Source organism: Echeneis naucrates, chromosome 6 (genome assembly GCF_900963305.1).
Source record: "Echeneis naucrates chromosome 6, fEcheNa1.1, whole genome shotgun sequence".
Classification (NCBI taxonomy): domain Eukaryota; kingdom Metazoa; phylum Chordata; class Actinopteri; order Carangiformes; family Echeneidae; genus Echeneis; species Echeneis naucrates.
The window spans coordinates 494,306-520,264 of NC_042516.1; the positions used below are offsets into that span (position 1 = coordinate 494,306).

Consider the following 25,959-nt stretch of genomic DNA (forward strand, 5'->3'; position numbering starts at 1 on the left):
GCGCGCTCCCGTGGAGTTTACGCGTTTCCGGGTAGACGGAAAGTCTCCGCCCTGCCATGACGTAGAAAGATGAGACTTCCTTTTTTTAAATATAAATTCATTTATATATTTAGGTTTAACCTATAACCCATTTTATATTTTCTTTAAAACATTCATAGTGAATTTTTTGAATTATTTCACCAAGTTTGCATGAAATTTGTTTGTTGTCGTTTTTACGCGGGAGGTTAAAGGTGAACAAAATGGCGGAACCCTGTGGACCGACAACCTCTTTGGTACAAGCAGCTGGATGGGCAGGCTATATTTGAAAGCGTTAAAGACGTGGACTTCTGCAGTCATTGTGTGGATGTCTTTTGCACAAAACCCGCTGCTAGCCATGGACGAGCCTTGTTTACGGATACGTCATTTGGGATAGAAATAAAAACACTGCAGCCGTTTCCGAGCGACACGAACCGAAGCTGAGCCGTTCCCTCCGACGGATTATTCCGTCCGTAATAGCGTTTCTGTTCGTCCTTCTCTTTTTTCCACAACATGGTCCTTTCGTTTCGAGGTTAGCTGCTACGTCTGAAGAGTCTGAAGACAGAAGTAGTCCAGGCACGGCTGTAAAGAGGAAACCTCGGAGCCGTGGTCGGCATGTTTAAACTTCGGAAGAGACTCAACAACAAACGAAAATGAACAGGAAGAAGGACAAAGGATTTGAGAGCCCACGCCCCTTTAAATTATAAGTTATTTTCCTACAGCTTTCTTCCTGTGATCCTAAAACATTTATCACATTTTGTAGTCTTGATCGATGAATGAAATGTTAACCGTCTCCTGCAAACGCACTGTTAGTTCAGAGCGAAATACTAGCGTATTGCTGCATTTGATATTGACCATATAAATTCTGAAACAACATCTCTGCTGGAGTATGTAGCTTCACTGTTGAGATCTACATCATATATTGACGCTCTGTCTTTCTTTTTGTCACTGCCTTTACGACCCACCAGGTGGTGTGCATAAACAACATCAACTTCCAGAGGAAATCTGTCATCGTAAGTACACAGTTAAAATTTACTGAACAGTGTTATCACACCAAGACGTACCCTATCCACAGCAATATGATCATAATAAACTGATAATAGCTTGTACTTATGTTTCTATTATATACTTGTGTGTATGTACACACATGCAATGTTGCACTAAAACCTTCCTTCTATGTTGGAAAAACCAACTTGACCAGATGCTAAAATAAAACTCTGTGTGCTTCCTTCCATGTAAACAGTGCAGATCAAAGTGATAACAGAGAAGGAAGTTGTATGTATGAAGATTGAAGATTGATTAATAAATAAACATGTATGATTAGCAAACAGGTTACGTGGAATATATAATGCTAAGTAAAACCTTAGCACTCGTTCAATTAGGGGAAATTAGTAACAGCATTCAGGTAATAATTCATTACGTGTTTGTAAGTAATTATCTGATTTCTGTTTTCCAGACAATCAAAAAATTGCTTGATTACAGTTCATGTATATTTTTACCAACATCTTTCTTTTGTGTGTGTCTCTTAGGGTTATGTTGAGCTGACCATTTTCCCCACTGTTGTCAACCTCAACCGCATCAAGCTCAACAGTAAACAGTGCCGAATTTACAGGGTCCGTGTCAATGAACTTGAAGCCCCATTTATTTACAATGACCCAACACTGGAGGTGTGCCACCATGAGTCCAAGCAGTAAGTATACCAGTGAGCTTTAACCTGTCATGTAATAAGTGTATACTAGGAAAATCATAATTTAATTAATTTTACTGTCTGTCTAATTAAAAAGACTTGTATGGTGTTGATATGATGATTTTTTTGCTAATGTTTTATGCAGGAGGAATCTGAACTATTTTTCCAGTGCATACACAGCAGCAGTGAGTGCTGTGGACCCTGATGCTGGACATGGGGAGCTGGTCATCAAAGTTCCCTCTGAGCTCTGGAAACAAGGAGATGGTAAGAGGCAAAATACAAAGGCCACCAAGAATCACAGTGGTTCAGAGTTATTTTTTCTCTCTTCATCACTGACAAAGTTTGGAGGATTTTGACTACAAAACAAGCTATCATTTTGTAAACATAAACACAGTCCAAATGTTAAATTCCTTGTGATGTGGGTAAGTGAAGTTCAAAGCTCTGGCTATCTATGAAAACGTAAAGGTTGCAGATAAAATACTTAAGTACTTTTGTTTTGTGTCTCCAGATCTGAAGGTTTTGAAGGTGTACATAGAATTTTCTTTGGACCAGCCTAAAGGGGGTCTCCACTTTGTTGTTCCTGATGTGGAGGGCAGCATGGCAGAAAGAGGAGCACATGTATTTTCTTTTGGATACCAGAACTCCACCAGGTATCAGAAAACTTTCTGTCAATTTACAGAGCATTCAGAAAGTATTCATATACTTCCTCTTCTTTCTCTTCTTTATGCTAAAACCAGGGCTACTATTTCAGTAGTATTGTGGTAAAAGTTCGTTTTTTTGTTTTTTTTTTTTGGACATTTAGACTTTTACTGAGATGCAACATTAGAAAAGCAAAGCAGCGAAGAATGTTCCAAGTCTGGAGTCAAACCAGGGTCTCAAACTAATGATGCATGCATTATATACCCTGATATATTAATTCACTGCTCTAAGATGTAGAATTGGTAGGAATGTAAAGATGTAGACTGAAAGATATGAAGGGGAGCTCCTCCTGTGCCTTTGAGCGAAACACTCACACCTTCAGATACTTTCTTTTCACTAAACGCACCACAAGTCAGATGACATTGTAGTAAAACTGATCCTTTCATGTTACATCTTTTGCTCCGGAGGTTGCAGTTATTTCTTTTGAAATGGCTTGGTCTTTTGAGTGATTTAGTTGATTGTCTGTGTCTGATAGTGAACTGGCTACTGAAACATTTAGCCCAAACCCAGAGCAGCTAACTGTTAGCCTTTCTGATGTCAACTGATAATTTCTAATGAATATGCTAAAACATAAACTGTAACAGATGAAGCTAAGTTAGGAGATAGTGTCTCAAAACAGTCAGTTACACTAAGGCCAATTGTTCATTAATGTATTTACTTGCTGACCACCACACTTTGAGAAGGCTGTTTGGACTAAAAACACAACACAAGTATTCTGACCTGGCACTCTTTTTCTCACCTTTTTGGATATTTTCTTTGTTACTGGTCAGACTTATACCTGCAGCTAATAAAGCCACATGCAGCAGTCATTGAATGTATTTTTGTTTGTGCTTTAGTTCATGAGTTTGATATATATATATATATATATATATATTTTTTTTTTTACTCCAGATTTTGGTTCCCCTGTGTGGATTCTTACTCTGAGCTGTGTACCTGGAAGCTGGAGTTCACCGTGGATGCTTCCATGGTGGCAGTGTCCTGTGGGGACCTGGTGGAGACCATCTACACCCATGACATGAGGAAGAAGACTTTTCATTATGTCCTTCCCATTCCAACAGCAGCCCCGAATATCTCACTGGCTGTAGGGCCCTTTGAAATCCTCGTAGACCCGTACATGCATGAGGTAAGTTTTGGTGACTACTAGTGTGTTTACATATAGATGGTACATGTGATTGTTTGATTCATTTTCAAAAATATTACTTTGTTTTTACAGTAACACAAAGCATTAGTCTGAGGAGTAAATAAATCATATAATCCAAAGAGCTTTAATGAGCAGAGAGACAGGGTTTTCTGTTTTTGTGTTTTCTTTTACTGTAGCATCTTTAAGTTTGCAACTTTAAAAAATGCTTATTTGAGCAGACAGTTGCTGCCAACGCACTAGTGAAACAGTCACAGACACCAGCCATAAGCGGACAAAGGGTCAGTTGTTGTAATATACTCAACAGCATTATTAACTTCTGCCATTTCTGAAACATGATGGGATGGACTTTGCTGTTTATGTATGTGAATGGGATAACTGGTAAGAAAAACTGTAATTTACCCCTGTATTGCCTTAGCAGGGACAATGCACGAACACAAATATAAGGCACTCAAATAGAAATAATTTTTGCTGCATGCTGAGTTGATCACAGATGTGCTTTAACATACACTAGTGTTTGACATGTCTCTGAATGGTGGAATATGTACACACCCGAAAACCATCCCAATATTTAATTTTCCTAACTGATGGCACAGTTTGTCCAGATCTTTATGGGGAACCTCACAGTCCACTCCAGTTGCTCATGCCACTGTGAACAGCCTGTGTCATTTATGGTTAGTAGGGCAAGTCTATGCAAATTCTTAGTACAAGAATATTCAAAATGTTTTGGGTTTTTTTGGCTGCAACTTAAATGGCTTCCTTTGAAAATGATTCTCTTTAATTTAAGTGCTTTCTGTTTAATTTAGTGCACATCTGTTTTCATAGTCTTGTCATTTTCTACTAATGACCACTACATATCCTTAAACACAAGGTGGCACTGTTGATGCTAAGAGCACTTTCCTTACAATAAGTTCCCCTCAAAAGGACAAAAAATGTGTACTTGCATAACTCTAATTACCTACCTAATTACCTTACACAAGGTTTTTATTTGCTGTGGTTGGCGATTTCAAGTCGATATGCTGAAAAAATATGTGTTATTCACAGATAATGCACAATATTCAGGAAATGCTTAGATGCAACTTTTTTTCACACGCTTTGAACCCTGCGGCTTAAACAACTGTGCGGCTAATTTATGGATTTTTACGGGTAATGATCTTCATGCCGCCAATACATTTAGCGTCACATCAGACCAATGAAATTACCAAACAGGTCACAGTGGACTAATGAAATTGTTAGAATTAAATTAAACGCACCCACACTAAATTCTTCAGATCAGTCATTTATTTTGCGCTTCATGCACACACAAGTGATGGTAAACTCGATTCAGTTACCCAGTAGCTGCCATGATTCAGCTCATAAGGAGGGAGATGCGTTCATTATATGGCTCTAGTATATCGCGAGCTACAGCCATTTGTAGCTCACCCGGGGGGTGGGGGGGGGTGTGAGTCTTGTGTTTTGAGTGGAGCTCGGTGGATGTCAGCTTTCTAACGAGTGTTTTTCCTTCATTCGCAGCTCATAGCAGGGAAGGAAATAGTAGCAGCTTACAAACAAGTGTGGCCTATATATGTACAAAACTGTTTTTTCTCTTTAAATTTAGCGGGTGTGGCTTATATTCATTCAGGTGCGCTCTATAGTCCGGAAATTGCGGTTTGTAAACTACAAGTGTTTGTATGGGAATGAAACTGATATTTTACAAGCAAGTGTATTAACTGTTGACAAAACATCAGCTGTGGCCCAACAGACAGTACTCTTCATTTGCTGAAGCCACTGGTTTTCAAGAACACTTTGTGAAGAGGATGAGTCTTCCAGGGTGAACTGGACAGTGCCAGTTATTTGTATCAGTTACTTATTTGAATTTGTTTATAAATTCTTATTGATAGACCCTGATACATGCACAGTTGAAGAAATGAGCTGTTATGGCAGCACTTTTGACCTCATGTGTGCTGTTTCCTGACGTCTGCTGTTTCAAATGTTGCTATTAACTGAACAACTCTGGCGATCACCAGTGCGATCAATTAATGAACAAACTTCCTTTATAATTATAGCGACTTCCATCTAAATTATCTGACAAATGCTGATCAATGGGCTGATCTAATCTGAAAAAGCCTTCAGAATCATCATCAATAGATTTGATTTGATCAATACAAGCTTCAGGATAATAAACAATGGAAATATAAGAAATTAATCAACAAATACAGATGTGAAATTGATATTAGAGGGTCTTATTTACAACATGTGCAATCAATGTTAAAAAGCTTAGGACCAGTGAGTTCAGCCATGTTCAGGGCAATTGACATAAACCTGGTATGTAGAAAGGCCACTAGACAAATGGCCTATTGGCTGAAATATTTAAACGACATTTCAAGTCATCGCTATTCTATTATTCAGTCAGTATTATGATAGAGCAACCAGAACAGATAATTGTGTTGCCTTTTATTAATTTTTATTTAATTTTTATTATTATTTTATCACTTATCACTTAGTTTCTCTGAATTTTAACTGACCAAATAATTTTTCAGATAAAGCAATTATGGAAAAAAAAAAAAAAACTAGTTATAACCATGATCATATTGGCACAATGTATAATCATGCAAGTGTAGTTGATAACTAACATTGTACTTATTGTTGTCCCATCCCAGGTGACCCATTTCTGCCTACCACAGCTGTTGCCACTGCTCAAACACTCCATGTCTTACCTGCATGAGATTTTTGAGTTCTATGAAGAAATCCTGACATGTCGCTACCCATACTCCTGCTTTAAAACTGTATTTGTGGATGAGGCCTACGTTCAAGTCTCCTCCTATGCATCCATGAGCATCTTCAGGTAAAAATTTGTTAGTGTGTTACTCTGCTCCTCTATCCTTTTTCATAGTAGTGTAACAAACTAGTTATGGAGGTGTCATAGTTGACTATCATAGAGTTATAGAGTTCCTATTTCTGTTTTTCAGTACCAACCTCCTTCACAGTGCCATGATCATAGACCAGACCCCACAGACTCGCCGCTGTCTGGCCCAGGCCTTGGCTCAGCAATTCTTTGGCTGTTTCATCTCCAGGATGTCATGGTGAGTCTAAACTGTCATAGTGTATTGAAACCTGACCTGAGGCACAAGGTCCAGTCCATGTTGTCAGATTTGCTGTTTAGAGCCAACGCGTGAACTCTTGAAACCTTTATCTTCATGAGGACAGTGGCATCATTCAAGATCGCTGACAGAAACTGAAGAAATCAGTGTTGAGTCAGTCTTGATTAGGTCGGTTTTGAGTCCACTGGTGTTAGCAGACATGATATGTATAAAACAATAATGATTAAACTGGGGAACACCGTCAAAACCTTAAAAATATGTCAACTCTGTTTCACATGATGAAATATGTCTCCTCTGTACACAGTCTTTAGCCCTGCCTTCTGATTAAAGGTCCATACTGTTTGGTAGACTTCCGGGTCATTTATGCCAAAGTTGCAAAATCATCCAATTCTATCCAATGTTGTTGTTGATAGAAGAGGGCTTGACATGGCATGTTTCACTATTAGTTAAGTCCCTTTGAGGGGCGCCTCTGTACCTGATCCTATTGTTACATTTGGCATCATTGAACCAGTGCAGCAGTCTTGTGACATCTGAAACCTAGTCTTTGCTATCAAGTTAGGATTTGCACAACATCATGCCAAAGTGGGGAAGATACAAAAACAATGTATATGAAGGAATGGGAGACAAACCCTGAGCTACGAATATGGATATGAATATTGTTTATAAATAGGCTTAATTGGCATTTTTTCTGTGGCTCTTATTTAATTTCTTGTGGTTGCCCTGCAGATTTGGCTGTCTGACTGCACTCTTTGTTATTGATGCAGTTAAAAAGCCTTGTAGGCTATTGAAGTGATCCTGTTATGTATGTTATGTTTTTAGCCAGTTTCCGGCCAAGTTAAGATTTGGGCTGGTTTTTATTGAATTGGACAGGTTTTCAGTTGTAACTGGGCAGGAAACTGTCAGGCTTATCTGGCAATACTGGGTTAAATTGGGAAAATGGATGAGAGAGGGAAATAAGGGAACTGAAAACCTTAAGTAATACATATTTGGTTATTTTAGTGAGGTGAGGGATGTTTTCTCTGAAGAGATGAATCAATACATACTGAAAGACAGAGAGGATCTAAGTTACTAAGCTACTGATAGACTTCAACAGTTGGATTCACCTTCTGTAACCCACAGACCAAAACAGTCTGGATTGAGACGGTCTTAGTGCAGAGATGGCAATGCCAGACAACATTCATTTGAGAAACACATTGACTGAGGAGTAACAGAAGGAACTGAACTGTTAGATCAAAGTTATCAAAACAGCACGCATGCAGGAAAGCTCCAATCACCCCTCATCCCTCACTCCTTCAATGACAAGAGCCCATCTACGAGAGCGGTAATTCATACCGGGTATAACCATTTTAACCTTTGCATGTAATCAGACGATGTATTGTGTGAAGTAGGTAGTTGTTATTGCCGTGAGTTTAGCTACGGACAGTCCACTCTAAACGTCAGAGGCCATACTCGTACACAATGGAAAAGTATGGCCATTACTATGTGGATGCATGCTCCCTTAATGTAAAAACCATTTTCACTGTAGTCCAGGCCGCCAGCCATTCTTGCTCTGGTTTTCAAGCCTGTTTTGAGAAGTGTGGTATCAGATCTTTTTATATAATCCTGATGATGAGAGATTGATTCCAGAGCGAAGCCTGTTTTTCAGTACTAGGCGTCACAAGAAGGGCGAGTACCGGCCGGAATGGCTGCATCTGCCAGTATGATATAGCACAGTGTTACTGCCTGGCAACTTTTCTGGTGTGTGTGCTGAGTGTGTAACTGAGAGTCAGGCTTGTTTGCTTGTGTTAAGAGGCCCATCAGTAGAACTTTAACACTGCTAAATGATAAATTGTTGTGTCCCCTCCCTTTACCTCCTACTTTATCTGCTCTTCCCTCTAAACACACATCAGATGTGGGGCCTTGGTTTACTTATGTTGTGGAGCTTGCTGGTGTGTAAGAAAAGACCTCAGGAAAAGTCAGCCAGATCCTTTGGATTTTAGCAAAGCATGGTGCTGCCTGCTTGCAATTAATCAGAGAGGGGCCTGTAATTGAGAACAGGCTGAGCTCACTGGCACCAAAGAGGAGGCAGAAAAAAAGAAAAACTTTTTTTTTTTTTCCCCCCCAAGCCTACGATACTGTGCTGACAAACTGTGACATTGGTGTTGGCTCTGGAGAAACAAGATGTTGGTTTACTGAGCTGTTAAATACAAATGTCTGCTGAAGTTCTCGTAGATCTGTTGTGTATCATCTGAGTGTTTTCATGCTCCATTATGCTGTGTTTTAGAACATTGACATGAAAATTCTTCCCAAGGGTTTGAAAATTTCAGATCTGCAAACTGAGTTTCACAGTGCCTCACTAGCATCCATAATATGACCCACAGATAGTGAGTTAAGGCAGAGTGGATCACATCTTTTGAGAAAGCAAAATACTTCATTATTATTAGCTTGATTATATAAGCCAGGCTGGATCCAGCTCATTGTCAGACCACAAAGGTTGAATCGGCGTGTTGTCTCTCTTTTTCATGAGCTAATAAATCTGGATTTTTAAATTTATGAGAGCTAAGATTGCTGCGCTAGGTTCCTTCCAAGAAATATCCCAAGGGTGAAATTTACTATTACAAAGTGATGAAACAACTCAAGTGTGGCCTTAAATGCTTTTTTCAAGGTTTTCCACTTTGAAAGAGCCCGAGACAATGTGGGCAAGAGGATTGGAAAAGTCTGTTACTATTCATTCTGAATTGGTTCTGGACATTTACCATAAACTTGAACCCAGGGTAATTTCACCTACTCATAATGAACACATTGATATTTTACAGTGTTTTGTTCTAAGTTATCACAGCACTGGCATGATGTGTTCTGATGATGCTTCTGAAGGGCTGATGAGTGGGTACTGAAGGGAATTTCGGGCTACATCTACGGCCTCTACCTGAAGAAAACCTTTGGAGTCAATGAGTATCGGCACTGGATAAAAGGGGTAACAGCTTTTTTTTTTTTTTTTTTGGACATGTAAATTTCTCTCTTTGTCCTGTCATAGCATTTATTTACACACTGTTGTACACCATGTGCAAAACAGCACAGAGAGACCAAGGACAATCCTTTGGTACAGCAACGTTTATTTCTTTTTAAATCTCTTTAAATTACAAAACTGATTATTAACGCACTTCAAATTAATGCTTCTCTGCTTTGTAGCATTAATATAAAGCCTTTATACCAGACTCGGCGTGCAGGGGTTAGAAAAATCTTAACTGATATTGAGTTTGGTTCATGTTACGCTCATGGTGTTTTCTTCACTATTCTCAAACATGCTCACACTACAACACTTTGCACTACTAAGAATTTACAAGTGGTTATGGATTTTATTTTATTATACAGGAGCTGGATAAGATTGTTGATTATGAATTAAAGATGGGAGGAGTTCTGCTGCACCCAACCTTCAGCGGAGGCAAAGAGAAAGACAAGTAATACAGCTCATTTCAGTTTAAATCCCTATGCATCCATTTAACGTTTGAAATGTAAGTAATGAGTGACTTTTTCTCTTTAGTCCTACCCCCCATCTTCACTTCTCCATCAAGCACCCCCACACATTGTCCTGGGAGTACTACAAGATGTTCCAGTGCAAGGCCCACCTAGTTATGAGGCTGATAGAAAACAGGATCAGTATGGAGTTCATGTTGCAGGTCTGAAACAACTAGATAATGTCTTGACATTTTACTTTAGTCTTTTTTTTTTTTTTTTTTTGGCTGGACTACTGTCAACCCTATAAATGTCCATGTCTAATACTGGCTGACTGAGTGATGAAGTTACACCAATGATTGGCTGGCCTAGTGCTGCCGTTTACCCACTGGCAACAGCTCTTTTAAAATGAAATGGCTTTACCATTAAAATACTTGTTCATTTCCAAGCACATTACCACACTTGTTGGCAAAATTAGCAAAATCTTCTCTTTCAAGTTCTGGTGTCTTTGTTTCTCCTGCTTTAGGTTTTCAACAAGCTCCTGAGTCTGGCCAGCACAGCTTCATCCCAAAAGTACCAGAGTCACATGTGGAGCCAGATGCTTCTGTCAACTCATGCTTTCCTCAAATCCATCTCTAATGTCTCTGGCAAAGACATTGGCCCGCTTATTAAACAATGGGTGTATCCTTTACCCCGAGTGATCTGTCTGTTCACCTTTTGGTTTTTACCTACAGTGTAAAGTGTCAGACCGTGTGTACAATATGCAGAGCTAAGTACAGTCAATTTGTTGTACCATATATGGATGTTACAGCAAACAGAAAGCGACAGACAGTTTGGAGCCATAGCAGAGGCCCTGAATATTTCATTTTGTCATTGTGAGTCATTGAGTACAGATTAATTAACAAAATGGCAACCTTGTCCACTTGGAATCTACACTAAACACAATAGGCACTTTCACACCAACAGTTCTAGGGTCTCATTTGATAGGAAATACAAACCATGGAGCTCCCCCTATAACTACAAATGTTCTAGTGCCTTTTATCTGTGTGTATTTGCACCGCCAGTAGGAACGCTGACTTTACATAAGCCCTTCCGTGCTTGGTATAGCGACGTGTGCCGGTCTGTGTCCAAGGATACCATCTAGAGTGTCATACAATTTATTTGTTTTTCTGTCGGAACAACTTTTGTTGTTATGGTCTTTTATCGTCTTATAGTCATCCTTTAAATTCTTGATCTACTCTCTACATTGTTTTGCCAGTTGGTGGATGCCCAGCGAGCCTAGCTAGCTTTTTTTATGGCGGTTGCATGTAGTACACCTACGTCTGGACCAATCACCGTATACCTACATTATGCAAAGTTGCGTATTGCGCTTCAAAAATACCTACCCTAAAGTAGGGGCTAAAAAAAGTCGCTCAAAACGTCATTCTTAGAACTAGTATGGTTCTACTTTCCTGCGATGCAAACATGTGAAAAAGGGGGTACTAAGAACTATGGAAAAGTTCCTCTGGTGCAAAATGGTCTATGGTCTGATCTCCCTGTCAGATCATGCCAACTACCAGCAGAATGTTTGAGTTAATCAAGAAAACAAATGAACATTGTGAAGAATGTGATTATGCAGAATGTTTTATATGTTCTTAAGGCAAAAATTATGATTGTCAAAAGAACCCTATCAGCAGAACCATTTACTATCAGAAAATAAAAACTATGCAATAATAAAGAAGAAAGGAACAATTATTAATAAATTTATCAAAAACACCAAACGTTTTCCTAACATAAAGAAGCATTTTAAAACACATTTTTTCCCCCTCCTATCTCTTACGGCTTTTTCCCCATTATGGAATGCCTCAGCAAGTGAGCTCTGTCACTTGCATGATTTATTTGGCTGTAGATTTTACATGAGATGCCCTTCCTGCAGCAGCCCTCCCCATTTGTCCAACTTGGGACTGGCACAGGCCTACCACTGGTTTGTATTATGGCTGGGGTTTCATAATGTCTTCACAGGGGCAGGGCCTCTGCATGTAAATCTCTGCATCATTTTCATAAAATTGAAAGTAAACTGAAGATGATAAAATATCTTTGCAGGATAATTAGTAATTAGAAGTTACCTCCTGTAGATCAGTGCAGCACATTTGTGAGCTTTTTCTGTCCACACATTCTGTTCATCTGTCTTAACTTTTGGTGTCCAGAGACCAAAGTGGTGTGGTTAAATTCTTTGGAAGTTTTGCCTTCAACAGGAAGAGGAACGTGCTGGAGCTGGAAATCCGTCAGGACTACACATCATCTGGAACTCAGAAATATGTGGTGAGACAAATAAGACACAAAGAAGCAGCGACCCAATAGATCCTTTGTATGAAAAAAACAACTGCATGTATATGTATCCTCACATTCTTTTTTTCTGTCAGATAGTCACATGTATCTCAACTTGCAGGGTCCCATTAAGGTTACAGTGCAGGAGTTGGATGGGTCCTTCAACCACACTCTGCAGATAGAGGAAAACAGCCTCAAACATGACATCCCTTGTCACTCCAAGAGCAGACGGTACCCACTACATTTATTTCACTGTATATTTTTGGTTTTAACCTTTTTCCACCAAAATGTGTATGCATACACATTAAATGGTGAGAGAAGTGTTAAGAAATCCCAGCTGACTTGTATTCACTGCCATTTTACTTTCTGTTCAAACTGAGGACACACTGTGAGGAGTGATCCCATCACATGCACTTAAAGAGCAGAGCAAAAGATTGAAGTGTTTTCATGCCAGGAAACTGGTAAAATGGTTCTGTCATGTATCATCACTGGGTTGTTGGTCCCGTAAAATGCCAGAGCGTATGTGTGAGACAATTAAGTTGGTGATTGTATATTTTTAAAAGCTATGTGGAAGCTCAAGCTGAGTCTGTCACCTTCACTCTGTCATCTCTGAGCCCAGTTTATTTATGGTGTCAGAGCTGATAATTGGCCGCATCATTTGAACCAAGCCTGAATGTCCATTTCAGCTTTTTCCATTCCTGGCAAAGCTAATATTAGTTGGTCTTGTAGTTGGCTTTTTGAACAGTGGAAAATGATCTTGATATACTATTGTTATCAAATTGTTATGTTTTATAACATATTATATTATTACTATAAAGCTTTGGAAATTATAACCTATATTTAGTATCTATGCTGTACACTTTGCCATTATTCACACTGTTACACTGCTTTGCCCAACACCATCATCTTAAGGTGCTAGACTTCTCATAGCTACTGATTTTGATTGTTTTTGTTTGACTTTTAATTTTAAATGTATTTGCACTTGAACACATTCTTCTTATTCTTATTATTTTTCTATCTTCTGCCAGTGCAACATCAGATTTTCTCTGTGTGGGAACAATAAAGACTGATCTTAGTATCAACTTGGTATCTGAAAAACAATTGCATAGCAATTTGGACAAAATACTTCCTGCTGCCTGTTCTTAATACTTTATTTTTTGTTTCAGTTTTTTCAAATCCTGCAGCGCTGTCTCAGTTTACAATCCAGTAATCTCTGAGGTTGCATGACTCTACACAAGTACAGACCTTGTTACCTCCCCTGGCTACCTGTCAGACAGCCTAAGAGAAACAGAGAACTTTTCATTAATTTGATTGCTTTTAAATTATTAGCTATGTGATAGCATAGTATTGACTGGTTATGTGGTTGCTGTAGTAGGTGTTTTCTTGGTTGTTATTACATGTATGTTAATCCTGTTAGTCTCTATTAGAGTTGGGATCTTTCTCTCCTTTTATTTGTTTTGTTTCTTCCTAAAGCAGCCGAGATACATTTTGAACAATTGTGCTTCATGTCATTCTTTGTCTTATTTAACTGATAATCAGTTGGTTATTTATTTATTTATTTATTTATTTATTTCCCCAGAAACAAGAAAAAGAAGATCCCTCTGATGAATGGGGAAGAGGTGGACATGGATCTGTCAGCAATGGAGTAAGATTCATGCTTTTTCAGTTTGCTGTCTCTAAACAGTTTTCAAAATGAACTTACTGAGGTCAAATGAGCAACAAGTTAGAGTTGAGTTTTTCTTCATTAACCTGCATCCATCTCATCTATTCCCTGCAGTGCTGACTCTCCTCTCCTCTGGATCCGGATTGACCCAGACATGTCCATTCTGAGGAAGGTAGAGTTTGAACAAGCTGACTTCATGTGGCAGTATCAGCTGCGCTACGAGAGGGATGTAGTTGCACAGGTGGGTGTGACAGGAGGTGTTTTCCAAAGTTATTTCTATTTTTCAACAATTGTAAAGTCACTGGTTTCTGTTGTGTATATATATGTATACATATACATACACACACACACACCAAAAACAGATTATTGTCCTTACAGATGCTTCTGTCATGTGTCTGTCAGTGCTTCATCATTTACTGGCCGAGAGTAATTGAGTACATTCACATTATGTAGCAGCATGCCATTGTCAGTATTAAAATAACATATAACATTTAATTCTGCCCCTTTCATTTGTAAGTTGTAGCAATGGGCTATTTTATATTACTGCAAGGTGTGCACATGTGCCCAACGAAAACTTTGAGTTGGATTTCCAGTAAACGTTGAGTGTGCACCTTATAGCTCTCTCTCTCTCTCTCTCCAGGAAGAGGCTATCTCAGCGCTGGAGAAGTTCCCTACTCCTGCCTCCAGACTGGCTCTAACTGACATACTGGAGCAAGAACAGTGTTTCTACAAAGTCCGCATGCAGGCCTGCTTCTGTTTAGCCAGGGTATGTTTATTAATTCGAATAGATTTTAGAATTAGATAGGATTTCTGCAGAAAAGGAACCTTTTCTTAAACAATGAAATAATTTTTTGTTCAACTAAAAACAGCAATTATATTAAATAGCCATTGCCACAGTTTTGCTCACAGAATTTCTGTTCTAATACTGCTTTAATCGATTAGTTTGTTTGTTTTATTGTGTGGTACTTTTCCGTAATGATTATACTCCACCTTGGTGTGGTTTCCAGGGGATTTAAAGTAATTTCTTAATGGCCAGTTTATGTAGGCTTTCTTTATGACATTCGTGGGGTCTGAAATCACAATCAAAACACACAGCTGTGGTTGGTTAAGGTTTTCTTTATAGAGTAAAACCTGGATGGATAGATTAAGGAGGCTGATAAGATTGATGGCTGATTAGTAATGTTAGTGGAGTGGCCTCAAGTACCCTCATTTGAGAACCATCGCTCTATAACATGCCTGGCTTTATTTAGACCTGCGGAAGAGCTTTAGAAGCTTTGGGAGGTTTGGATAAATTACTCAAGGTTATAGAGACAAGAAAGAGTCATTTATTTATTCATTCATTCATCCATCCATCCATCTATCTTCTACTGCTTACCCATTTCCGGGTCACGAGGGGTGCTGGAGCCAATCCCAGCTCACATTGTGTGAGGGTGGGGTACACTCTGGCCAGGTCACCTGTCCATCACAGGGCCAACACACAGAGACAGATAGAGACAAACAAACACTCACACTCAGACCTACGGACAATTTAGGCCCAATCCCAGTGTTCACCCTATTCACTACCCCTAGCCTTCACTCACTTCCCCTTCACCCTCGAAAGGAAGCCACAAGGGGTAGGGTTTTGTGATACTCCCTAGGAATTGGGACACCACTTGCAACGTCACTGCATAGTTCGGGCATGCAAGCATCTGTGTAGTCCCAGTAGCAACATGGAGTCTATGTTTGCCATCCGTTTTTTAGAATTCATCATTTTTCGGTTGATAAATAAACCAAGAGGTACATGGAGAAGAATACACCTTCTGTTGTCTCTTGTGAATTTTTTGTGGTTTTTCTTCTCCGACTTCTCCACATCCTCTTGCTCTCTGGGGGTCACCATTGTTTGATTCAGTATGTAAATGACATAAAGAATTCTGTAAAATCACTGGTCCTTCCTCAGGAAGTCATCTGAAAGGCTAGATTCATAGCTCCTAGTCCTCCTTATGCCCACTACCCTACATGAAAAAAGGAAGTGGGACAATGAAACCAGGCTGGGAACTGAACCCATGACCTCTTTCTGATCACTATGACCACAGTAATGAATTTTTCATCTCCTATGAATTGACTTCAATTTGGGAGTTGTTTTCTTCTTTGATTAAAAATTACATTGACAGTGTCTGGTGCAAAACTTGTGTTCGTAAGTTGAGTCCGTATCTTTGATTAGTACTTTTTTTTTTTTTTTTTTTTTTTTTTATCTGCAGTACAAACAATATTGTGAAAGGGGTCCACAGTATGAGAAGGACATGTAATGTCACAGCCAGCAAGGCCACCCACAGCAGTTTAACTTCAAATCACTTGACTGAATAATCCTCCTTTGTGGCTGCAGGAAATTCTCCATTCTCTGAGTTTTGGTCTGTTCCAACTTTAACCCCACTGGATTTCCGCTGTTCAACTTCCACCTGAACCAATATTTTCCCAAAATGATAAAATGAGTGCTGGCTGAAATGGCAGCTCTTCACTTTTTCCTTTAAGTTGCCATATTGGCCGTTGGTATACTACTATAGCCTCTACCACAACCATGACTGCACACACAAACATATAAACTCACAGACATAAGGGTTGTCACTGACCACAACCCTTAGCCCTCTGATGTGACCTGGGTGCACTGTGATTGACTGGGATGGCATTTATTTGCTTGAAAATGTGGGAAGGAAGAAAGAAGGAGGAAATGGCCCCAGGGCTTAAAATCAGACAGCAAAAGCACATACAAAACTGACACATGCACACACAGGAGCACTCCAGTCTGCATACCTCCCTTTATTTATCTAAGCAAATGACAACATCCTGTGCCAGTGACCCTTACCCCTTTATTACCACATTAACATAAATTCCCCAATATCCTGTTCAAGCTCAAAAGACCACTGGAGCCACTGGTCTTCATACCTTAGGAAACCTCATGTGTGCATTTGCTTTTACAGTGTTGTTCAATCCTTACCACAAAAAGTATAATGGTCAGAGAGGACATTGTTGAATTTCAGCATACTTGCCTTGTCATTTGTGCGCCACACAGCATTTCTCAAATAATCACGCTAACCTGTTAGCAGCTATGTATGTTTTACATTTGATATGTTGAGCAGAAACACCGTCTCCATTCTCAGTGACAGATGTTGTCCCTCACACACAGCACAGCAGCTTAGCTAGGAGAGAGAGGAATTGGCTGTGTAAATGTCTCTGTCCTTCTGTAAACTTTGCAGATAGCCAACGCCATGGTGAGCACGTGGCAGGGCCCGCCCGCCATGAAGTCCCTATTCACCAGGATGTTCTGCTGTAAGAGCTGTCCCAACATTGTCAAAACCAACAACTTCATCAACTTCCAGAGCTACTTCCTGCAGAAGGTACAGCAGACAAACAAAACACTGGTACCCACACCAAGGTGATTGTTGGCAGTAAGAGAGCACTGGAGGGGTATCAAAACACTGATGCCTTTCAATGATTTCAGCTTTTTAGTTTACACCCCCCACTCAGTAAGGATAAACGCTATAGAAGATGGATATTTGAAAGTTGCTGTTCCATGTGTTGTACACCAGAGATCCCTAACAAGTAAATTTTATAGCTGTAAATTGTCTCTCAGACAAATATTGACTTACTGTTTATGTGAAAACATTTTGGATGTTGACTTTTGAAAGGATTGTTCTACACAGCAATGCTGAAAAACCAAGCTTTTCAAATGGCATGCCCCTTACCATTTCCATGGTGATAACACATCATATGACTGCTGTTTCATCTCTATTTCCCATGTCAGACGATGCCGGTTGCCATGGCGTTACTCAGAGATGTCCAGAATCTCTGTCCAAAAGATGTCCTCAACTTTATACTGGATCTCATCAAGTATAATGACAACAGAAAAAACAAAGTAAAGCCTCAGATTTACACACTAACACAAACTGTCCTTGGGTGGTTCTCGTGGCTGATTAATGACCTAGAAAGGTGTATGTTGTTATTTTGCAACTTAAACTCAACTCAACCTCTCTTCCTTGTCCCTTCTTTCTCGCCGCTTCCTCTCCCCTTCTTCTCCCTGTTGTCAGTTTTCAGATAACTACTACCGTGCAGAACTGATTGAAGCACTTACAAACTCCCTGACCCCAGCTATCAGCATCAACAACGAGGTGCGCACAGTGGACAATTTAAATGCAGATGTCCGTCTCATCTTAGAGGAGATCACCCGATTCCTCAACATGGAGAAGCTACTGCCGAGCTTCAGAAACACCATCACTGTCAGGTACAGATCAAAAGCTTCCCCTTTATATGTCTAAAGATGTTTCCTCTGCTTGCTCCTCTTGTCAGCTTCACTTCAGTCATTAAATGTTTTACGTCTTAAAGCCTCATAGTTTTTTGTTTTTTGTTTTTTTTTTTCTTTTTAACATGTCGTAAAACAAAGAAACAGATTTTGGTCTTTTTTACACATGAAATGCAGGGATGTCAGCATTGATATGTGAAAGGAATGAGATTTATCTTGACCTTGAGTAATTACAACAGTGCTTGTTTACTTAAAATATATTAAGGTTATAGATGGAAGACACGTCCAGCGACGATAAACACATTCATTTTCTGTAATTGGTAAAGTTTCTATGTTCTTTGTCCTATGTGTTAATCTTATTGTTTATATCTTTAATGTGTATAAAAGGAAATTTGATGTCAGAGGACACAAGTATTGTCTCATTTATTCTTCATTTATGAAGCAGTAAGCTCATAAATGAAGTATTGTTATTGAAACAGGAAGAGAATAGCCGCCTTTCTGTCAGTCGTCTTTATAAATTCTTTTCACATAGCCAAATTTTTACTGTCCTCCTCCGCTTTCAAGCTGTTTGAGAGCTATCCGTCAGCTTCAGAAGAATGGCCATATCCCCAGCGACCCTTCACTCTTCAAGTCCTATGCTCAGTATGGACATTTTGTGGACGTTCGCATTGCTGCACTGGAGGCTCTGGTGGACTATACAAGAGGTGTGACACATAACACAAGTTTGCAATGCATTGATAATGATATTAATATTGTTATGATGTCCATGGATCTGGCTCACAGGCCCCTGGGGATCAGCATTAGTGGCTGTTAAGAAAAGTTCTTTGTGGTCAAGGTTACTACAGGACAGGGGTCACACTTTGTGTCACAACGGTATTGGTTGGCACAGCTGGTGATAAATGTTAAAAATCCACTGTACACCAGACCATCTCATTTCAGTTTGGCCTTCAATTTCCACAACATGAAGACCAAAGAATTATCGCCCTGCTATTGAACTGCAAAAAACAATGGAAGCCACACAGAAATACCAGTAAAAAATTGTTCCCAACAAAGCTGTAAAATAAAAGAAAAAATAGAAAATAGATGGGAGGATTCTTTAGCTTTTTTACACTTTTGTCTTTGTCAGTATTGTATTTGTATTCTCATTGTGTGCCTGATGATGTGGCTTTTTTTTTTTATTCTCTAGTCGAGAGGAGTGCAACAGAGCTTCAGTGGCTTCTCGTCATGGTCCAGAACGACCCAGCTCATTATGTCAGGTGAGCATCTGTTCACACAGTCCTCACGTGTATTTGTGCTACATGACATTATATTTATATATTAAGAGTTTTTCTGACAGGATTTACCTCAAACGACATTTGTAAAAAATATTTTTTAAAAAGGATCTGCCGTCAAAGCATCTTTGAAAGGGCTGAATTTAAAGTGACAGATTTTGGTGATTCAAACTTAGCTGAGTAAATTATTGTTCTCAGGGTTTAGAACTTCTGTCTGAAAAGAAAGGAACATGTAAAACGGGCCCATTGCCTCTTGTATTACAATGACATGCAAACGTGTGTTACTGTCTTGCTGCAGTTTAATTTTACCAGCAGGATCAGTAATTGTACGTGGCTGCTTATCAAAGGAGGGGTAGTTGATGTTCACTGACTATAGAGTTGACTGGATTGTCGTCTCCTTTTTGGCTGTATTTCATGTTTACTGTCCAATCAGACATAAGATCCTGGGAATGCTGTGTAAGAATCCACCATTCACTAAGACGACAGACTCTGCTCTATGTAATGAAGCTCTGGTTGACCAGCTGTGGAAGCTCATGAACTCAGGTGAGACAAACATGATATCCCTTGATTAATAAACTTTAATCCTGCTGAACCTTTGTGTAGTGTATCAGTATAAGCTTGTACCGGGATATGAACTATACAGAAATTGACCCATCCAACCACAACTTTTGGAAATTATACAGACAAGAGTCCAGTTGCTGTATGTTCAGTTTCGCTTACAAGAAATGCTCTCCCATTAACAGTCCTACAACAGCTAATACAGTGCACATAACAGGACCAAGTAAATTGCTGCACTCTCTTGGAATGGTGCAAGAGACCTGTTATTTTGTGACTTTGGCACAGTTTCTTCCAATCTCTCAAATCTTCTACAAAAGAAAGTAAAAATGGATCTGTCATAACTGGAGGCAGACTCACTTTATCAGGCCTCCTCTTAAGAAAGTGTCCAAAAGTACATTTGACTCTTCCTTCATAACTTGACACAGAATGATGACACAGAAAATCACACATTGCCAACATTTATTCCAACCAAAGCCCATGATAATCAATCAGTTCACATTACTATCATGTTAATATCATTTATGATCTAGAATCATTTCAGTCATGTCTGAGCTGCTCGATTCTCTTGTAAGGCAGGCCATTGCGTGTGATATGCCAATCATGGAGAAGCCACCCCACAATGCAATGTAAAACGAATTGAAGCAGTAAACCCTCAAATTATTTTGATTATTTTATTTAATATTTTTGATAAATGACTTGGTCAATCAATTGACAGCTTAATCAGCTAAATCTTTCAGCACTGATCCACAGAGCGGACAGCGCAATTTCGTTGCGCATTAGACAGGGCTAAATCTTTTCTACGTTATTCTTACAGCACACTTTCAATGCATTGTTTCAGTCTGCCTTCAAATTAAAGGTAGTTTTTAGTTGTTAGTTATTCATTCATTCATCCTCGACTGCTTATCTGTTGTTGTTTTTTTGTTTATTATTTGATATATATTGCTTTCTAAAATTTTGTCTGTATCTGCTACAGCTTCATCCACATAACAGGGTTAGGGTTAGGGTTAGGATAACCCTTCTTTCAGGGATGTTGCTGTTACAAAAATGTCTTCAAGAATTGAGCACCTTCTCTTTGTTTGTAATATCAGTCAGTCTTTATTTTCAGTGGTATTATGATGTATGTCAGAATATAAAATACATAAATACATAAAATACATTTCACTGTAACAACATTGTTACACAAAGGGCAATGTACAAACTGCAATATTACAGTAACTGCTCCAACTCCAATAATTTGTTGCTTTAGCCAAACTGTGATTGTCACCAGTGTTTCAGACATGTTGTTGAAGGTACATTAAATAATGAAGACATTCAGGTTGAGCTTTTGGTGCAGTGCCTCCACCATAGACGCACAAGCTTCTGTCTCCTATTGTGTATTCAGGTTTCATTATTACCCTCTCTTCCAGGGGGTCCTATGTGTCTTTCAGCCAAGCTGCTAGGATTCAGTCAGCCAATCCAAATACACACAACCTCAAAACCCAAATATAAGTATACATTCAGGATGCCATGTTCCAGAAGACCCTCACCCCCAGCATGTTGTTTAATTCACTGACTTACAGACATGAAGGATGAACAACAGTGTTGCTGATCCTTTTTGTGAGTGAGCTTTTATGTGTCGGTCAGCCTGTGGGTCAGCGGCTGTGCTGCCAGTTTAAATACACAGTGACCGGCGTTGGAGCCATGAATACTATGTAATGATAACGTGTTGGTTGTTTTACCCCCACCACCACCACCACCACCACACTACCCACAGCACCCCATGTGTTAAACACCACACTCATGTAGGATGATGTTTCACAGCTGAAGGTCAGTGCTATAGGAGCACAAACCTCAGATAACTTTCTGCAGCTCTTTGTGCTTCTTGCATTTTTTTCTGGCAACCCCCCCCCACCAGAAGCCTCTCACACTACCCCACCCAACAGTATATGTTTATCATTAGCAAAGATAGGAGAATTAATTAATAATAGAAGATTTATGTAGAACTGTAGTTAAATAAAGTGCAGCAAGCAGACACGTTTATTATCGACACATTAACAAAATCCAACCTCACTGAGCTTAGGTGCACTTTCTGTTTTGCCTAGACACCCGCACCAACACCCCCAGGGTGGCCCACTGCATTGGTCTGATTTATTTCAACCTTCTTCCAAAGCCACAGTCCACCCCTGATGTTTGGCGCCAGGCCTCCCAATCATCAGCAGTATTCAGTGTTTAATTCATTCCAGCTCTCTGTGTGCTGTGAATCCTCTGACCCCTGCAACAGGGGTATTAAGCAGTGGTGTCTGAGAGCTCATTATCACCATCGAGCTTGTGTTGTCTCTGTCGGAATGTCAAACAAAATTTAGCACTCAGGAACATGTAACGTCTCCCTCAACTCAGGTTTACTATTAACTTCTCCAGTTTCCTCCTTTCTTTTTTCCCCCACCTTACCTCTTCTTTGGTCCTTTAACTTTGCATCTCTCTGTTCTTTTTGTTTCTTTGTGGCACGTATTTCAGCAGTGCTCTTCATGTGTACACCTGGATGGTAATGTGTTTGATCACGGTGCAAGCTTTTTCAAGATTTTTTTATCTTAATGTGAGGGTAGGGTCAACAGAGGAAGGGTGACCTACATCTTTGTTTTCTGAGTCACAGGGATCCCTCACAGCTTAATCTGTTGTCTCTATCTCATCTTCTTTTTCTCAGGGACCTCACATGACTGGCGGCTTCGCTGCGACGCTGTGAACCTCTACTACACATTGTTTGGTCTGACCCGTCCCTCCTGCCTTCCCCTGCCTGAGCTAGGCCTTGTGCTCAACCTGAAAGAGAAGAAAGCTGTGCTTAATCCAACTATCAAGCCTGAGCTGGGCGTCAGCACTGTCATGGACACACCTGCCAGCATCGGTATCCACGGAGTTGGCATGAGCTACACAGCTGTAAGTGATCTGTGGTTAAATCATCACAACAGTTCAGTTATGTTCATATTCTGACTGGATATTGGATATTGTGTTTAAGCCAGCTATTTTAAAGATACATGCAGTCTAAAGGTAGATGTCTGTGTGGTATTTGATTTTAAATCAGGTTTACATTAATGAATTGAACGCATTGAAGGTAAACTATCAAGTTCTATGAGCCTTGATTTAGCCTAAAGTCCAGCAGTCAGGACTTTTTTGTGATGTCGCAACAAAAGATTCCCCAGTCCCACCCATTTTGTTTGTCTGAGAATTTACCTCTCTCTATATATAATGTTCTCTGTCATAAAAAAGCTATAAGTTTGACCTTGGGAGTGCTACGGTATACAGCCAATGCAGTTTGGTTGCACCTCATTCACTTTGTGCCACCATAGAATCCAGACTCCACTCTGGCTGCAAGGACATGTCTGTGTCAGCTGATCAAAGCAGTGATATTGCAGCCTGGACCCAGATTCATGATTAATACTGCCAACTACATTTATTCTGTCCTCATTGGTTTAATATAAAATGTTTCCAATGTGACACAATCTCACATTGTCATAAAGAAAGAGGACTACATGTTCAGATTTTTTGGTTGTGTGTGCAGGTAGATGAAGAGCCGGATCCTATATCATTAGGAGTATGTGGGGTGGGTCAACCACCTCAGGGCCTAAAGAGGAAGGCTGAGACCCCACTGGGGTCCCCTCCAGAACCAGGACAGATACTGCAGCAGCAGGACGATGATGCAAGAGGAGGACGCTACAAAATCAGGGTAAAGGAATTTTTACTTGCCCACACTCTACTCAGCTTCGCCCTGCTCCTCCAGTCATTTCTCTGCTCAAGCTAATTTAGATGAACTATTGATGGATTAAAATTTCGTGTCATAACAAGTCTCAAATCAACAGCCATGTTTTGTTGTGTTTTCCCATACAATAAATGATTCATTGGTATTAATGTGTAGTTGTGGTCTTTGTAGTTTAACACCATGGAAGATGAAGATATAGATATGGAAACTGTTCATGACAGTCAGGCCTTCATCCACCACCATCTTAATCTGTTAGAGAGACCGTCTACACCAGGTAAATGCACTCAACATGCCGCTCACCACAGAATACATATATCCCCATGACCAGGTAAGACTCACTCCAGCTCTGGCTCTTTTCAGGAAAAGAGCCCCCATCTGTGGAGCAGACCATGCTCACCATGCCCTCTACGCCGGCACCATCCTTCTCTAAGGAGACCACCTCCTTGTCCTCCAAACATAGCAGCGAGCACAGCCACCACCATCACCACCACCACCACGAACACAAAAAGAAGAAGAAGAAGCACAAACACAAACACAAGCACAAGCACAAACACGAAAGCAAGGACAAAGAGAAAGAGAGAGAGAGGGACAATTCACATGTCTACAGCAACAGTCCTGCCAGTGGCAGATCCCTGCGCTCACCATCTCTCTCTGACTAACCATCTGCAGACAGTTTGCTTTCCCCTCAGGATTACCTGGAAACATACATCGCACAGGAGCAGTCTTTGATCACTGTGTAGTGTGGCGCAAAAACATATTGGTTGAAATGAATAATCATCACTCTGTAATGAATGAATGAGGACAAAGGTGTGATATTCTTCAGCAAAAACGCCAAGCGGAAACGTGAGTGAAAACCTTCCAGAAGCATACTTGTGCCAGCTCTTTCACACACACACACACACACACACACACACACACGGGCATTTGTGGACACTGTTTCCAGGCTGTCTGGGGAATGAAACCACACACACCGTTCTCCACAAGCAGTGTTAGCTGACTTCATATGCCTGTTCATATGTCCCTTCCCCACAGACACAACTTTGGTGTGCCTCATCCCCACAGCTGAATCACAACATTCAGTCAGTGGCTTCTGAGGGAAACTCCAGTGTCTAAAACATCCTACAAATGAGCTAAACAGAGGAATTTAAATGCTCTGTAAAATGAATACAAGTAATATTAGTGTGTGTGTGTTTTTTTTTTTTTTTTTTTTTTTTTTTAACTACCTTCTATTTTCCAGCTGTCACCTTTAATTAAAGAAACTTGTATTTGGAATATCTCATTAGCCCTAGATCTGAGGGTTGATGAGGTGATTTTTGGGGGGGGGGGGAATTGAAAGAACATAAAAAATTTTAATTGACCATTTAGGTAAACAGATGAAATCAGCCTTCAAATTTAATCTTGTTTTCCCTAGTAGACGTCAGCATTTTATTTCCATTTAGTATTTGTGTAAAAGTGTGGAAGCTAGTTAATTTTCTTTTTTCTTATTAAAAGTCCATATTTTAACTTGTCCAGTGTTTTTATTTTGAAGTTTTGACATCTATAAGATATATTTCTGGCAGCCAAATACCATCTCAATGGGGTTCAACTTCCCCTCTTTCAGGCTGCTGTCTGGAGCCGTAGTGATAACAGGTCAGTCAGCCAATCAGAGGAAAAACGTTGTAACTTTTTCATTGTCTTCTTGGTTTGTTCTGGGGTTGTTGGATTTTTATTTATTTATTTATTTTTTTAACCAGGACTAAAACCATTTTTTGAGTAGAAGGAGCTGTGGAGCTGGCGGAGGCTCTGAACCCCTTTGTACTATCCTGATTTTTTTTGGTACAGTCTGTCTATCACACAGTAGCCATGCCTAAATCTGTTCCCTCCTTTTTGGTCTAATTTTGTCTAAAGACGGCCATCATTTAAAACATAAACATCATGTTGGATTGAGGAAAACGAATATAAGGGATATTTTCACACAGACTTCAGTGCAACCTGACTTCTTTTTACAATCAGTGGATTCACCACCGTGACGGCCATTTAAAAGACGACACATTTTGGTGGCTTCAGTTTTCAGACCCAGAATCTATGCCCACCTTATTATAAAGAGCCTTTGTGAGAATAGAAATC

General features: G+C 39.8%; 1 protein-coding gene across 3 annotated transcripts; it reads left to right on the top strand.

Moving 5' to 3' along the window:
• The first annotated feature begins 242 nt into the window (after positions 1-242).
• Positions 243-25,350, top strand: taf2 (TAF2 RNA polymerase II, TATA box binding protein (TBP)-associated factor). Of its 3 annotated transcripts, none has more exons than XM_029504208.1 (27): positions 243-718; positions 974-1,028; positions 1,545-1,705; positions 1,848-1,966; positions 2,211-2,352; positions 3,293-3,524; positions 6,179-6,363; positions 6,488-6,601; positions 9,473-9,572; positions 9,971-10,056; positions 10,140-10,275; positions 10,578-10,732; positions 12,238-12,352; positions 12,480-12,589; positions 13,938-14,003; positions 14,136-14,262; positions 14,662-14,787; positions 17,252-17,392; positions 17,800-17,910; positions 18,083-18,276; positions 18,859-18,998; positions 19,481-19,550; positions 19,999-20,108; positions 22,804-23,033; positions 23,656-23,820; positions 24,025-24,127; positions 24,214-25,350. In XM_029504208.1, the coding sequence occupies exons 1-27, from the start codon at positions 669-671 to the stop codon at positions 24,510-24,512; spliced, it is 3,642 nt and encodes a 1,213-aa protein (XP_029360068.1). In that variant the 5' UTR covers positions 243-668; the 3' UTR covers positions 24,513-25,350. The 3 variants fall into 3 exon arrangements, with proteins under 3 accessions (XP_029360068.1, XP_029360070.1, XP_029360069.1); XM_029504210.1 differs by having other exon boundaries at positions 22,804-23,012; XM_029504209.1 differs by having other exon boundaries at positions 1,872-1,966.
• Positions 25,351-25,959: the final 609 nt, after the last annotated feature.

Coding starts and splice junctions, on each gene's coding strand:
- taf2 (XM_029504208.1), top strand. CDS start 669: ATGAACAGGAAGAAGGACAAAGGATTTGAGAGCCCACGCCCCTTTAAA. Junction 9,573..9,970: donor ATCGGCACTGGATAAAAGGG/GTAACAGCTTTT, acceptor TTTATTATACAG/GAGCTGGATAAGATTGTTGA. Junction 10,733..12,237: donor CCGCTTATTAAACAATGGGT/GTATCCTTTACC, acceptor TTTGGTGTCCAG/AGACCAAAGTGGTGTGGTTA.